At 41.8% G+C, this 17477-nt stretch overlaps 1 protein-coding gene across 2 annotated transcripts in view; it reads left to right on the plus strand.

Moving 5' to 3' along the window:
- CA5A (carbonic anhydrase 5A) overlaps window positions 1–16646 on the plus strand; it is a 65532-nt gene extending 48886 nt beyond the window's left edge. For both annotated transcript variants that reach the window (XM_082269720.1, XM_082269719.1), the window contains exons 3-7: window positions 5275–5393; window positions 7494–7589; window positions 7668–7730; window positions 12038–12193; window positions 15766–16646. In XM_082269720.1, the coding sequence (XP_082125846.1) occupies window positions 5275–5393; window positions 7494–7589; window positions 7668–7730; window positions 12038–12193; window positions 15766–15948 (617 nt within the window). In that variant the 3' untranslated portion in view covers window positions 15949–16646. The remainder of the gene's footprint in view (window positions 1–5274; window positions 5394–7493; window positions 7590–7667; window positions 7731–12037; window positions 12194–15765) is intronic.
- The last annotated feature ends 831 nt before the right edge of the window (window positions 16647–17477 follow it).

Raw genomic sequence — 17477 nt, forward strand, 5'->3', positions numbered from 1 at the left:
ATTTTAATTTTTTTTTTTTTATTATATATTAAAGGTCAGCAGCTACAATATTTGTAGCTGCTGCATCCTAATTTTTCTTCTCCTGCTGGAACACCTCTTTAAATGGAAGACGGGAGACTCCCTCTTTGTTTGATTTTTCACTCCAGGATCTGAAATGTGAAGAGGATAGACTACTGGACTGCTTTGCTTACTGACTCCTTTGAAGCTCGTAACCGGGTATGGGAATTGTGGGATCTTTTGGAAGCTCCTCCAACCTGACGCTTCCCTAAAATAATGATGCAGTGTTGGTTACTTAGGACTTCGGTGGGGTCCTGACACAGGTGGATGTTTTCTACTACCCTCTCTCTCTGGTGCTTTTTCCCGCTGGGTTACGCATGACAGTGTGACCGGGACTTCGTTGAAATACTGCTGCTTTGAGCAGCTATTACCAGGCTTGATGTTAACAAATGTTATATTTATCTTTGGGATCCATTTACCTTAACCGTGCTTTCCGGTTGAATGCCTTAGGTTGGCACTTTTTTGGCTTTTGTCACACTAATTGTCTTATACCTTTCTGTTTTTACCATTGAAAATGAAAAAAAAATTGTCAGTTTTCAAAAAAATTAATTTCAAATTTTTAGTTGCCATTAAAGCGGTTGTAAAATGCAAATGTTGCCCAAAAAAACTGCAGGGCAATGGCATAATGTGCTAATATGCATCGGATACTAGCACAATTACAAAATACTCCCCTCCGAGCAAAGCCCTCCATCGCTGTAATGTCACAGCTAAGAGGGCTTTCTTTCAGGTTCCTGCGCTCCGGCGATGTGATTGGCTGGAGCCGCGATGACTTCCCTCCCATGCATGTATGCGGGAGCCCTCAGTTCCTTCACAAAGTTCTAAAGTTGCAGCAAGAGTTGCTGGACCTTCAGAGCGCATGTGCGTGTGTAAAATTTGTTTTCTTTCTATCTGTCTGAAGGTACATGGTTTGCACCCATTGACATTAGCTGCATGTTAAATATTCTTTAGCTCAGTCCTGTCCCTTTCACATTATGAATGAGTGTCACACATCCTCCATGTGACTCTTATTGGCTAATATTTACTGCTGATAATGTGAGTGCAGTAAATGTTCGCCAATTTGCTGATATGTAATCTGCACATTGCGTGTTGTGTAAACAGCCCGCCGTACTCTCTCACATGTGTTCACACCGTCCACTGCTGATACAGACCGATCAACCGCAGTATGGCCGTATACCACACCTGATGTGTATATTGATATTGAATATACCCCCATGATGTAAACCCCAGAAAACTTTTCTGTGAAAGAATACATTAATAAAGTCATATATTCCAATGCAACTGGTTGCCCAGGTACAGCTGGAGAAATTTGAATCTTTCTTCTTCCTTCACACTCCCTCAAATCAGGTGAACGGTGTAGGAATTACAACAGTTTGTATATGTGCCTCCCACTTTTTAAGGGACCAAAAGTAATGGGACAGATTAACAATCATAAATCAAACTTTCGTTTTTTAATACTTGGTTGCAAATCCTTTGCAGTCAATTACAGCCTGAAGTCTGGAACGCATAGACCTCACAAGACGCTGGATTTCTTCCCTGGTGATGCTCTGCCAGGCCTCTACTGCAACTGTCTTCAGTTCCTGCTTGTTCTTGGGGCATTTTCCCTTCAATTTTGTCTTCAGCAAGTGAAATGCATGCTCAATCGGATTCAGGTCAGGTGATTGACTTGGCCATTACATAACATTCCAATTCTTTCCCTTAAAAACCCTTTGGTTGCTTTCGCAGTATGTTTGGGGTCATTGTCCATCTGCACTGTGAAGCGCCGTCCAATGAGTTCTGAAGCATTTGGCTGAATATGAGCAGATAATATTGCCCAAAACACTTCAGAATTCATCCTGCTGCTTTTGTCCGCAGTCACATCATCAATAAATGCAAGAGAACCAGTTCCATTGGCAGCCATACATGCCCACGCCATGACACTACCACTACCATGCTTCACTAATGAGGTGATATGCTTTGGATCATGAGCAGTTCCTTCTCCATATTCTTCTCTTCCCATCACTCTGGTACAAGTTGATCTTGGTCTCATCTGTCCATAGGATGCTGTTCCAGAACTGTGAAGGCTTTTTTAGATGTTGTTTGGCAAACTCTAATCTGGACTTCCTGTTTTTGAGGCTCACCAATGGTTTACATCTTGTGGTGAACCCTCTGTATTCACTCTGGTGAAGTCTTCTCTTGATTGTTGACTTTGACACACATACACCTACCTCCTGGAGAGTGTTCTTGATCTGGCCAACTGCCATGAAGGGTGTTTTCTTCACCAGGGAAAGAATTCTTCGGTCATCCACCACAGTTGTTTTCCATGGTCTTCCGGGTCTTTTAGGAGTTGCTGAGCTCACCGGTGCATTCTTTCTTTTTAAGGATGTTCCAAACAGTTGATTTGGCCACACCTAATGCTATCTCTCTGATGGGTTTGTTTTGTTTTTTCAGCCTTATGATGGATTGCTTCACTGATAGTGACAGCTCTTTGGATCTCATATTGAGAGTTGACAGCAACAGATTCCAAATGCAAATAGCACACTTAAAATGGACCTTTTATCTGCTCCTTGTAAATGGAATAATGAGGGAATAACCCACACCTGGCCATGGAATAGCTGAGCAGCCAATTGTCCCATTACTTTTGGTCCCTTAAAAAGTGGGAGGCACATATACAAAATGTTGTAATTCCTACACGTTTCACCTGATTTGGATGTAAATACCCTCAAATTAAAGCTGAGTCTGCAGTTAAAGCACATCTTGTTTGTTTCACTTCAAATCCATGGTGGTGTATAGAGCCCAAAAGATTAGAATTGTGTCCATGTCCCAATATTTATGGACCTGACTGTATCATAATATTTACCCCTCACATTTTTGTAAATACTTTTTTATATCTTTTCATGTGACAACGCTGAAGAAATGACACTTTGCTACAATGTAAAGTAGTGAGTGTACAGCTTGTATAACAGTGTAAATTTGCTGTCCCCTCAAAATAACTCAACACACAGCCATTAATGTCTAAACCGCTGGTAACAAAAGTAAGTACACTCCTAAGTCAAGATGTCCAAATTGGGCCCAATTAGCCATTTTCCCTCCCTGGTGTCATGTGACTCCTTAGTGTTACAAGGTCTTAGGTGTGAATGGGGAGCAGGTGTGGTAAATTTGGTGTTATCGCTCTCACTCTCTCATACTGGTCACTGGAAGTTCAACATGGCTCCTCATGGCAAAGAACTCTCTGAGGATCTGAAAAAAAGAATTGTTGCTCTACTTAAAGATGGCCTAGGCTATAAGTAGATTCTTATGACCCTGAAACTGAGATGCAGCACAGCGGCCAAGACCATACAGGGGCTTAACAGGACAGGTTCCACTCAGAACAGGCCTCGCCATGGTCGACCAAAGGAGTTGAGTGCACATGTTCAGGGTCATATCCAGAGGTTGTCTTTGGGAAATAAGCATATGAGTGCTGCCAGCATTGCTGCAGAGGTTGAAGGGTTGAGGGGTCAGCCTGTCAGTGCTCAGAGCATACGCTGCACACTGCATCAAATTGGTCTGCATCTAAAGATGATGCACAAGAAAGCCGGCAAACAGTTTGCTGAAGACAAACAGACTAAGGCTGGCCATACATGTACAATTTTCTTTCAGATTTACCTTTTAAACTAGGTAGTGCAAGGGCCTGCCAAAAGTGGTTTAGTTTGTTTGACCTCATATAATATGTTCTTTTGTAAATCTAAAGAGAAATTGTACAAGAAAATTGAGCATGTATGGCCAGCCTTAGTCTTAGGATCGCTGGAACCATGTCCTGTGGTCTAATGAGACCAAGATACACTTATTTGTTTAAGATGGTATCAAGCGTGTGTGGCAGCAACCAGGTGAGGAGTACAAAGACAAGTGTGTCTTGCCTACAGTGAAGCATGGAGGTGGGAGTGTCATTGTCTGGGGCTGCATGAGTGCTGCCAGCACTGGGGAGCTACAGATCATTGAGGGAACCATGAATGCCAGCATGTACTGTGACATACTGAAGCAGAGCATGATCCCCTCCCTTCGGAGACTGGGCTGCAGGCCAGTATTCCAACATGAGGACCCCAAACACACCTCCAAGACAACCACTTCCTTGCTAAAGAGGCTGGGGGTACAGGTGATGGACTGGCCAAATATGTCTCCTGAACTAAGCCCTATTGAGCATCTGAGGTGCATCCTCAAAGGGAAGGTGGAGGAGCGCAAGGTCTCTAACATCCACCAGCTCTGTGATGTCATCATGGAGGAGTGGAAGAGAACTCTAGTGGCAACCTGTGAAGCTCTGGTGAACTCCATTCCCAAGAGGGCTAAGGCAATGCTGGAAAATAATGGTGGCCACACAATATTGACACTTTGGGCCCAATTTGGACATTTTCACTAGGGATGTACTCAGCGGTTTAGACATTAATGGCTGTGTGTTGAGTTTTTTTGAGGGGACAGCAAATTTGCTACAATGTAAAGTAGTGAGTGTACAGCTTGTATAACAATGTAAAGTGTCATTCCTTCAGTGTTGTCACATGAAAAGGTATAATAAAATATTTACAGAAATGTGAGGGGTGTACTCACTTTTGTGAGATACTGTAGGTCTGGACATTGACTAGGCCATTGTAACACATGAATATGCTTTGATTTAAACCATTCCATTGTAGCTCTGGCTGTATGTTTAGGGTCCTTGTCCTGCCGGAAGGTGAATATGTGTATGTGTGTGCATATATATATGTATGTATGTATGTTTATATATATATATATATATATATATATATATATATATGTGTGTGTGTGTGTATGTGTATGTATATATATGTATATATATATATATATATATATATATATATATATATATATATATATATATATAATTTATTTATTTTTTATAACCTACGGTAACCAAAAAAAGTAAAGCAGGGGGGGGGGGGGGGAATATTAGTCATGTGTTCTGTATTGGGGAGTTCCAAGGGAAAATGAAAAATGCTGATGTCTAGCTGGCGGTCATTGTTGGTGATATATCCATTTGTATAAGTGGGGTTTATTGGAGCATCTTTTACTTTGTTACTTTGCTGTGATTGGGCAAAGTGATGTCGTCCTTACAGTACCATTTCATTTGTTACATTTGTCTCTATAGAAGTCAGTATTAGTTACCCTATTTTATTTATGTTAAAATTGTTGTTCTGAAGGATCAGGTGATGTATTCCCATCAACTGATACAATTTTGTTCTTTTCTTCCTCCAGTGGTGAGTGGTGGACCCCTGGAGAACCCCTACAGGCTGAAGCAGTTCCACTTCCACTGGGGGGTGAACAATGACTGGGGCTCCGAGCACACGGTGGACAGCAAGGTGTTCCCTGCAGAGGTCAGCGCCTCCTCTATATCTCCTATGTTCTGTACTGATTGCCTGTTCTCTGAGTTTGTTTATATGTGTGTATGTGTGTGTGTGTGTGTGTGTGTATGTATGTATGTATGTATGTATATATATATATATATGTATATATATATATATATATATATATATATATATATATATATATATATATATATATATAATATATATATATATATATATAATGTATATAATATAACTGCCTATGCAGACAAGGTGCCTCTGTAGATAAAAACAAACTGTGCAGCTTTGACTAAAGTTTTTAATAATGCCTTTTTATTGCAATTTCAATTGTCTGAAAGGCTCCTTTCACACGGCCGCTCCGCTGCTTAAGTCCGCTGCGGGACTTTTTTTTTTTTTTTTCCACGGAGCGGATGACATTTCTGTCATCCGCTCCGTATGCCCGCATATCATCCCATCCGTTTGCGGATGATATGCGGACATAATGTAAGTATATGGCACTGCGGATGTCAGCGGATGACACCCGATTTTCCTTCCTTTCCGTTTTTTACACGGATGGAAAAATGGGGTTCTGTTCCATTCGTAAAAACGGAACAGAACTGAAAGGAGGAAAATCGGATGTCAGCGGATGGTATTCCGCTGACATCCGCAGTGCTATTCACTTACATTATGTCCGCAAATCGTCCGCAAAAAAATAGGATGATTTGCGGACACACGGAAAGCAGCGGAGCGGCCGTGTGAAAGGAGCCAAACTCTAGTGATACGCTTCTGTTTTTGCATATTTGTTTTTGTATTGTCAAAAATTTATAACAAAAACTACTTGACATAAAGGAAAAAAAGTTTACTAATGCCCCTGCTATAAGTTTAGCACAAACACAATGTCTCCTGCGCTCGGAAAAGTAATCTCTCCAGATGGGTATGCTTCTATCTCCATCTTGCTTTACTGCGGATAACCACGGTTTTGCTGCCCTCAAAATACTTGGGAAAGTCTAAGACACTGAAACCATACAAAAAAGCACAGAGGGCACACCGACCTGGTGTGCCTATGGTTTATGTATAAATTGTCTAGTGAAATCGGATGTTCACATCACTTGGGCGCTTTTTATTTAGCACATGCACTTTAATAATAAGTAATTATTATTGCATGTAATTTTTGCATATGTTGCACAATATTTTCTATATTCTTTCTGGTTTATTGCTTTTTTTGGTTTATTACAAACTGAACGAATATACTAGTTGTACAATGCACCCAGAGCAGCACCAAAACCCAATTTTTACATAGGTTTTAAAGATTCACTGTGCAAAGAATACCCAATCACGTACAAGGAAAAAAAAAAAACAGCATTTTTTGCTTGCACATGATTGGATGTTACAAATCAGCAGAGCTTCTGCTCATTTACTAAGCTCTAGAGCAACTGCTCATGCAGAGTGCAACTGCACTTTGCAAAGTGCACAGTTTATTTTCCTTTAGGCCTCTTTCACACGGGCGTTCCATATGTCCGTATATCACCCCATCCGTTTGCGGATGATGATGATATGTCCTAAACAACCCTAACTATACTCAAAAACCCACACCCTATCAATTAAAAACAAATAAATATAAAACATTTTTTATTTATGTTTTTTAATCCAGGCAAATTTTTGCCCAAGCAGCTCCGTAAGCAAAATTGAAAGTTTTAAGGTTCAATCTGTTTGTTTTCCCTCCCTCTTTCTCTTCAATGTTTTCATTACATACGTTATATTAGACCCAGTGATGTCATCAGCCTAGACAGGCTGTTTTTGCATGCAGACTTCCCTATATAACACCCACAAAAGATGCTGAGCCTTCATGATTGACAGAACTGAAATCCAATAAATGAATGGGGCAGCCCAAGGATAGTCAGGCTGGGGAGAAAAGATCTGGAAGATGCTGGAGTTCCTCCAGACAGGAAATGAGGCGGGCTCTATCTGACTTGCTGCAGCTTCTAATGCACATTGTGTGAAGCTCACAGTGTGCAGTGAAATCAGGGTAAGCCATTTCAGTCCAGGAGAGGAGGGTGGCAGCACAGGTAAAAATATATTCTGATTTAAACTTTGCTGTTTAACTCCCAATAAAATTTCCGATCTTTTCAGCTTCACCTTGTGCACTGGAACTGCTCCCGGTATCGCACCTTTGAGGAAGCCATCATGGAGGAGAACGGTTTGGCGGTTATCGGAGTGTTTTTAAAGGTAGATACAACTGTTTCCTTACCGTTTATTTGCAAACTTTTCATTGTTCCTATTATTCAAGAAATGTTGTTTCCACAGGTTGGCCGGCATCACTCGAAGCTGCAGAAGTTGGTGGACATTCTGCCGTCTGTCAGATATAAGGTAAACCTTCTAGTGATAGCTCCATTCCGCAAAGCATATATATCACTAATAACATTAAACCCCTAGTGCAGTCAACCCACGGACAACGTTGGGGATGCCTTAAAAGAGAAGTGCAGGATTTAAAAAAAATAAATAAACATTTATGCTCACCCAGGTGGATGCAGCTTGGATCCAGTGCTGCATCTGCCCCCCGCCGCCTCTACACCGAGAACTGAGCGACCAAAGACTGTGAATCGCTCAGTTCTCGGGTACAGACCCTGGAACTCAGAACAGGGATGGTGGGAACCCCTCATAATGGGCACAACAGGTGTGAAGACCTGAGAACTCAGCACAGGGATGGTGGAGACACCTCAAAATGGGTACAGCAGTTGTACAAACCTGAGAACTCAGCACAGGGATGGTGGGAACCCCTCATATTGAGCGCAGCAGGTGTACAGACCAATTACTTTTTTCTTTTCATCACTACAAAAATTCAGCCACTAGAGGTCTCTAGACTACCACTGAGATATGGTAAAGTGTGTCTAAATCCTACTATATATATATATATATATATATATATATATAATATAATATAATTGCACATGATCCCTTTGATGTCAGAAAAGCTTAATTATTTTTGGCTGTGTCCTGCTTTTAATGTAATTAGAACAGCAAGGTGTACCCACAGACACTAGGAGGGGCAATGCTTGGGGTATTTCTCACTATTACTATGCAAGTTGCATGTGTTAGTGCAATGCTTGTCACTGTGAATGGCACCCAAACATACCTGCAGAATGCACATGGTCAGCAATGCAGCTCATCACAAAGTATGGTGTCCATTGCGTTGTGAGAAAATGCAGCTTGGTCCATTTTCAGATGTGCTGCTGTTCATTTTCTTGTTCTTGGTCTTGTTCAATGAAACTCGTGTCAACACGTCAGTTGTGTGAATGGGTACGTACTCTGTTCACTGGCAGCGTTGTCACCTTTTCCTCCTGCACACTCCTGATAGTAGTCACCTCAGTAAATATGTATCAGCTGCTGCTGGATCATGAACATCCACTGGAAGTTCATACAAACTATTTACAGGATGTGCGGGGAGAGAAAACCTGAACAAAGAAGGGGGCATTTGTGATTTATAATATTATTATTTTTTATTATTAATAATAATAATAATAATAAAAATTGAACTCTCGGCACAAAAAAAATTGAATGCAAATACACATTCTTCCCCAATAACAACAAATGATAAAAAAAATCCACTGTGTGGGCACCAGATGCCTTGAAAAACCCAGATATTATCTTGTAAATGTAGCAGTGACCTCATTGCTGTGCTGTACATAGTCCCTGCACAGAGCAGGCTCTGCCTACCACAGAAAACTACAGGAGGGGGCGGAGACAAGACTAGTCAATCTGCACAAGGAGAGAGCAGCAGTGAGCGGTCTTTATTACAGGAAGTCTCACACTGGATTACTGCACAGACCTGGAAGAAATACAGGAAGCACACCAAGATTTAAGAAGAATACACATGATGAATGTATTTAGACAATATTTACTAATCCCAGAGTTCAACTTTAACAAGAAATCCCTATTTTTCCTCCAGTGCTCTACATAACTAATCATTGCTCTGTGAGGGTTTATTGTTACTTTAGAGGCATCTTATTTCCACTTTGAAGTTTTCGCTGTTTCCTCACTGTAATAAGATTACTTGAAGGCCTTCACATCAAGCTTTACCATATAAAAGGTTTTCTTTCCCTTGGGATTTTGTCAAATCCTTAAGTCGGACTTAACATTTCTCCTCCGGCAGAGTCTCGGCTGCTACTTTTATGTCTCCCCGTTTCCTGAGCACTTTGATTTGCCAAGGCAAATGATTTGAAGACTCCTAACAATTGTGCATATATACCATTTCATGGGATTCTAGAAATTTCAGAATTTTTACCAGTTCCTAATTCATTTACCTTCATGAATGTTCTTGAACCTCATTTGTGTATCGTAGCCCTGTGTTGGATATGTTGACGTTAAAAAGAGAACCGGGCGTCAGATGAGTATAAGGGTTTCTTCTCTAACCTGTACAAAACAATCAATTAACCATTGCAATGTGGGTACAGCCCCACTACATGGGATACATTTAGGGTGCTGAGGGGTAGATACCAGGAATGTCAAGGTCTTCTCACGTGCTGAGGCTAATACAAGCTGGTCCTGCCTTATTTGCTGGATCTGTTATCCCCATTATTTTACAAAAGATGTGAGTTAGTGGGCAGAGCCAGAAATGCAGATAAGGGTGCCTTACCTGACCGTTCTAGGCATTCAAACAGCTCTGTATACAGGAAAAAGAAGTGTGTGTGTGTGTATATGTGTGTATGTGTATGTATGTGTATGTATGTGTATATATATATATATATATATATATATATATACACATACACACACACACAAACACACACACACTTATTTATTTTATTATTTTTTTTTATATATGTGTGTGTGTGTATAATAAATATTTATTTTATTATTTTTTTATATATGTGTGTGTGTATATCATAAATATAGATTTATTTTTTTATATATATATATAATATTAATTTTAGATATATATATATATATATATATATATATATATATATATATATATATATATATATATATATATATATATATATATATATATATATATATATATATATATATATATATATATATATATATATTTATTTTTTTTATATATTTTCTCATTAAAAATATCCTCAACAAACCTGCCATGAAGGTGCTTGTTCAGGTATTTCCTGTTCCACGGTGACAACACTCTGTCCCTGTCTTTCTATTGGGCTCCTGTGTTGCCACCCTGCCCCATGCACCCTGAATTGTCTGTTCTGACACACATTTTGCATTTTACATCGCTGGAGTACATGTAGTGGTGAAGAGGCTAAAAAGAAGCTGTAGGAGATCTGCAGCAGTGAGATGTAATAAAGGCTAAAAAAGGCAAAAAATATTTTATTTGGGGAAAAAAAAGGAAGTCGGATAACCCATCATGGAGCTTTGAAGGGGAACCCTGCCCCCATTTTAAAACCATTCATCCCTTTAACTCTTTCTCCCCCACTGTCATATATAAAAAAACAAAAAAAAATAAATAAATGTATGCGGTGCACTATTATAAGATCTATATAGAAATGACTACTAATAATCCAAAATAAATGAAAACTTAATAAAAATATTAGAATAGACAAAAAGGTCCCATACGCTGCATATCACTGCAAGACCATGTGGATATGTGAAATGACCGCCTCAGCCAGGGCTCCAGCCAAGCTATGCCTCTAATGGTGTGGAGTAAAATGCATCAGAGGCATGGCTTGGCTGAAGCCCTGGCTGAGGCTGTCATTTCACATATCCACAGGGTCTTGTCGCAATATGCATCGCATTGGATATTTTTTGTCTATTGCATGATTGGAGTTGGGATGAGCTCTGTCCTTGCCAGCACTCCCAGCAGTGTACTAGAGGAACGGACCTGGCTGGAGCAAAGAGTGGCACCCCTTATTTGTTGTCTAGTCCCAAAAATACTAGAAAAGCTTATATGAAAATGTATGTTGTGATATATTTTGTATACCTTCTTGTTGCTTATACTGTATATTAAAATAAAAAAATTAAAAATATATATATATTTTTAAAAAGCAGTGGTTTATCATACACAGCGCACTGTCCACTGTGATCACTATACAGAGTAATGATGTGCAATCAGTGCTGGAGCAAGTGCCATCTTAAGAGCATTAAAGGGCCCCGGGCAATGCAGTGCACTGGGGCCCCGCCTACACAATCAACCAGTAGAATAAAAATGCAAACTATCGATAAGGTGATATTTATTGGTACAAAAGTGCCAGGCTAATGACAGCTTCCAAGTTTGGCGGCTGGGTCCAATGAACACACACACGGACGGGAGTCAGACTCGACTTTCCTGTGTGTGCCTGTTCCCGTGGAGGTGGACAGGCATTCCTGCAGTTGTGGGCTCCCCCTCCATGGCCCAAGTGGCCTGACAGCAGCGCAGGGCCGACAGACACTTGCCACCTGCAAAGTTCAGTGGTGGGATGCACACAGGAATCGGGACTAATGCTTGGCTGGGACTGGGTCACTGGGCAGGTGGGGGCCCCTGGGCAACTGCCCAGCGTGCCCATTCGGTAAGATGGCCCTGGCAAGTGCATACAGGCAGGTAGTGACCTAAAAATGTTGGAGAAGATCAGCAGCACTGAAAAAAAAAGAAACACAAGACAATTGTTTGATAAGCAAACACAAATCAAACTAAATGTCATCCAGGTCACATTCTTTTTGTTTCTTTCTATTAGGACTCTCTTACCGAATTCAATTATTTTGACCCCTCTTGCTTTCTGCCAACCTGTAATGATTACTGGACGTATGCTGGCTCCTTGACCACGCCACCGCTGACCGAGTCTGTGACCTGGATTATCATGAAGAAACCCATTGAAGTGGACCACAGTCAGGTGACACACTTTCTTAAATTCTTATGATTTTAAAGTCCGAGGGAGCTGATGACCCCGGCGACCCGACCGGTCACCCGCGGAAATGTGACGAAGACATGTTAAGATTTGCTGTATGTCAAAGAATTTCTCTCCATCGTGAGAAAGGGAAAGCTGGTGGTATTAGGATTAAGGCCCTTATGCACACGGGATTTTTACAGCTGCTTTTAGGAGCATCAGACTTTTTTTTTTGTTTTTTGCAGCTTAAAAAGGCCCCTCCATGTTATTCTTTGGCCTCATGCACACACAGGCTTTTAGGAGCTGCAAGTGGCATAGGTGCTTTTAAGCTGTGCGTTCTGGAGCAGCAGTGTTAAAGAGGTTGTAAACCTCAGAATTTTTTTTTTTTTAAAAAAAAACAAACACCTGAAAGACAAACACATAATGAGCTAGTATGCATCGCATACTAGCTCATTATGATATACTTACCTTAGAACGAAGTCCCGACAGCTCACCTCTCTCATGGGTGACATGTTCTGTCGCCCTTCTTCCGGGTTTGCGGCATCCGGCCATCTGATTGGCTGGAGCCACGATGACATCACTCCCGTGCATGCGCGCGGGAGCCGAGGGCACGGGACTCTGAAGGAACGGCACGAGCGGTACTGGCGCATGCACTCTGAAGGAACGGCATGAGCGGCCGTTCCTTCAGAGCGCATGCGCCAGTAATGTCACTGGCTGCATGCAAAGTAAATATCTCCTAAACGGTACATGTTTAGGAGATATTTACAGTACCTATAGGTAAGCCTTATCGTAGGCTTACTTATAGGCAAAAGTTGCAGAGGAGGGTTTACTTCCTCTTTAAGCTGTAAAAATGCCTGAGGCTGCATACAGCATTAGTCCATGCCAGTAGCTGTAGTAGTTGGATTTGAGGTTGGAAAATAGAAGAGGGCAGAGAAAGGCCACTAAACGCTAACTCTGCTAAAAGTGGCTAAAACATGCATTAACTCCAATACAAAATGCTTCTAAAAGCACGTTTTTACAGCTGCTTTTTCCTGGCGTTAGACCTGGCTTTGCAGCTCGTTTTTTCAAACGCCCTGTGTGCATGAGGCCTTAAAGCGACTCTGTTATTAAAATAAAACTCGTAGCGAATGTGCCTCCTGCAAAGGAAGGTATTCAGGACTTGCCTTTTGTTGCTGCCCTTGCAGCCAATTGGTGCTGTATCAGAGTAAAATTGCCTCTTGAAGACTCTTTAGAAACCAGAACTTCGGGGATTGTGAGGCATTTGGTCCCCCTTATTTCTTGTGGTCATGCGGATGGCAAAGTGAACCATTGAGTGCAGAGTTTTGTTTTTTTTTTTTTTTTTTTAACATTTTCTCCTAAATCGTGAAGATTTTTTTTTTTTAAGCCAACGATTTCTCTGCAATGTAGTGGAAGAGGGAATATTTAAAGTCCATCTTTTGCAAAGAAAAAACAAATAATAAATGTACCCGCATTACCAGGAAAAAAATTGAATTTATTTATTTATTCAGATTGGAGCCTGCAGAGCACTGCAGTCACAATCCTGCAGACTCTTCCTTCAGCTCCATGTTGTAGACTTTTGGTTACGGAGCTGGAGGAGGGTCACTGGAGAGGCGGAAGTGCACAGGAGTCACTGAGGGCATGGGAGTCACTGGAGAGGCGAAAGCGTGTAGGAATCACTGAGGACATTGAAGGGCACAGGGGTCACTGAAGAGGAGGGAGCTCACAGAGATCACCAGGGACACAGGAGTGCATCGGAGTCACTGGGGACACGGGAGGGCACAGGGGTCACTAGAGACAGGCACAAAGTATTGCAGCAGGGGGCTTAGCTTAGGTGTAGCAAAGTGTTCCTCAAATGCATAGCAATATGTTGCAAGGAGTATGCTAATCAGGAGAGCTGTCTCTTGATTAGCCGTGGTGTGGCACTCTGGAAAAAACTGGTGTGGGCTCTGATGTAGCTCTGAATAGCAGTAAATAATCAACAGGGGTTATAACCATTTGGCTAGGTGTACACTTTAAGATAGTCACCCCTTTGCCTCTAACCTCGGTGGACACTAAATCGACAATATCACCCCTGTCCAGTGAGTATAGAGCTGACTCCAGATGCAGTGATACTAAGCCAGGAAGTAGTAGATTGGTCCACTGCCTAACCAGGGTGTGTTTTTATTACTCGACTGGCTCGCCAAAATTATAATTCCTCTGTTTCAATTTTTTTCAAGTATTTTCACAAGCGAGAACACAAAAGGTATGACAAAGAATGCGGATTTTCCACAATGTAAAATACATACAGAATGGGTAACAGTCCAAAAATGCGTGAACATAAAACAGCATAGAAAAGGAATTCCCTCAAAATGAAAAACTTCACAGTCCGTGTAAAATGCACTGCCCATGTGGGGTAACCCCTAGACCTATTCAAAACTCTAAGTGATGCATTAACACAGTACATCCCTGGTCTACCATGCCACAGGGGACAGAGCTGCTACAAATTGCTCTTCCAAACTTAAGATCGGCCCGTAGAGCGCAGTTGCTTAGAAATACACCTGGTATAAACTATATACATTCGTAGAAGGGGACCTTTACCTTCAGGGGAAAGAGGTTTCACCCCTCGTCACACAGAAACAGGCCTTCACCCCGAGTTAGCGGTAGCTTCTCTAAATTTAGAAGGAATAGGCGAGAAGGCCTAAGAGATAACCTCAAAGACTAAGAATAGAAAAAGAAGGAAGAGAGAAAGTAGGGTATGACCTCACACTCCGAATCCCACCGTCCTGAAACTACTAACTATCAGGTATAGATCTAGGATCTCCAGTCAGGTTCTTGACCCATGGGTCCCACACTTTTTTCAAACATCCGCATTTTATCATTCAAGATCGCTGACAAGAGCTTATTAATCATAATACAGGAAAGTTTGAGCTGTTCGAGTGGCAAAACAGCCGGCCTCCAAGATTAATCAAAAATAATTTTTGCTGATATGAATATAAAGGTTATGAGGCATCTCTGAGGTCTCAAAGCTGGCTCCAGAGCTGCAGAGCTTGTCTTGTGGATTTGGCATGGTTTACTTGGGTGAGAGTGTAGATGAGGTTGTACAACCTAATCCAGAAACGCCTCCCCTTAGGACACTGCCACCATGTGCATCGTCCCTTCATTGCCACAGCCACGGAAACACATTGGAGATGCTCCTGGAACATAGGCTGCCAACCTAGTGGGTACCATGTATCCTCTCAGTAGCACTTTATATTTATAATTTGCTTTCATAATAGATGTATTAATGAGAGACCTCAAGGCCTCCTGGGCTATGGAGTGTAACTTGTCCAGCTCAATCGTTTCCTGGAGGTCCAGCTCCCATTTTTCAATGTAACTCGGTTTCACAATGATAAATCCTCTGGCAGATGAATCTCTAAATATATTGAACACTGTATTCTTCTGTTTGCCTGGAGTTCCACCTTAAGAATATCTGAAATTAGCAAACAGAGTGTCCCAGGGAAATTTGAATGATCAAGGCATGGTTATGTCAGTATAATAAGTAGAGAAAAAGAACACCTTAAGAATATCCGACTAATGATTCTTCGGTCTCTCCCTTGTAGTTGGCTGTGTTTCGCAGTCTCCTCTACAGCTCCGTAGGGGAGGAGGAGAAAAACATGGTAGACAACTTCCGCCCTCTTCAGCCACTAAAGAACCGCACCGTCCATTCCACCTTCCAGCCGGCACTCAAATTGTCTGATTTCAAAAAGGAAGATGACAAATCACAACACCAGCAGAAGGTGTAAATCGCCTTGCTTGCCAGAGGCCAGGAACATTGATGAGGCCTGCGTGAGATCCGAAGCACTCGCCATTCTGAAAACCGCACAGCTCCTCCAATCTAGCCGGATGTTTACTTCCAGATATACATAGTGATACTGAGTATGACCATATCAATCAACAATGCCATAGATGGGATCACCTTTTATACAACACTTTTTCTATATTTTGTTTTACAGGGTACTTTGGGATTATAATTTCTCCCTTTTTGTGTGTATGTTTTGTTTTTTTCTTTTTTAAAACCTTTTTCTGGAAAAAAATAATGGTTCTAAGTGACCTTAAGACCGTCTTAATTTCAGGCTGTGGGAGGAGGCTGTATTTGGTCACATGACTTAGGCCTGTGTAGAGTGGTCCATCTTGATACTACCTAGTTGTCAGGGGTTAGTGAAGGTTAGTGGGCACTGTTCCGAATGCCCTGGGGCTCAGTGTAGACTGAGGTTTTAGCAGTGCTGTGGATTGGATAGTAAAAGCACAATATTGATCAGGGCAAGGGACCATAGCCATGGTGCTGATCTCTTTCATAAAATTGGTGCAAATTTTTTTTAGAGGTGGGTTAGGGTTACGTTTATTGGGGTTTACTCGTATAACCTTTTATTCAGTGCTAGGAGTTACCTAATCCACATTGTCCTAGCTCAAGCGCCTAATTCTAGCTTTTTTTCTATTTTTATGGTCTGGTTATTTTGTGGTCGGAGAAGCGTTTGCTGACTTTTTATTAATGATAAATGTACATTCATTTTGTAAGTGTTCAGCCTTAATTTGATCTTGTGCTTTGCCTATGCAGGATGAAGGGACAGGTCCACTTTACATCCAGCCATTACAGCTGTATATACAGTACTTCCTTCACTCTGCTCCATTCAGTGAGGAAAGGAAATCTTCAGACTTGGATCTTACACAGGGCTGAGGAGCATCTCCCTCCTCCATGTCAGAGTGCTGCAAGCCTTAGTCCCAAGCATCAATGCCCTTAATGGTGGGGTGAGGGAAGGGGAGTAATTTGAGGGGGTGGGGGGTGAGGAAAATTGGTCATTTGGGATGGGGGGAGGGAAGGGACTCGCACTACCTAAATGGGGGTGCAGGGAAGTGAGTCTCATTTAGGTAGTGGGGTGAGGGAGGTGAGCGGCATTGGTGGGGGTACTTGGGTGAGAGAGGTGAGCGACATGGGGGGGGGGGTTGAGAGAAGTGAGTCACATGGGGGGGGGGTGTTAGAGGGAAGAGGGTCACACAGGGGAGGGGGATATAAGGAAAGTAAGTCACATGGGGGGGGGGTAGTAAGTCACATGCTCCCCCTTATTTAGAAGTAATGAACATTACTCTTATCTTTCAGCAGCTGGGGAGCAAAGCGCATATAATTATGTGCAGCTGATGGGGGGCCACCATTCTAGTAAACCTGTTGCTTAGCACTCAGGTGCAGGTTTTTTTACTCACATTCGATTTTGCACCAGTCTGGTTCAGACTTCAGATCACTACTAATAAATCCAGCATTTGCAGTTGAAGCTTATGA

Source organism: Pelophylax lessonae (assembly GCF_965119305.1).
Source record: "Pelophylax lessonae genome assembly, chromosome: 10".
Lineage (NCBI taxonomy): Eukaryota > Metazoa > Chordata > Amphibia > Anura > Ranidae > Pelophylax > Pelophylax lessonae.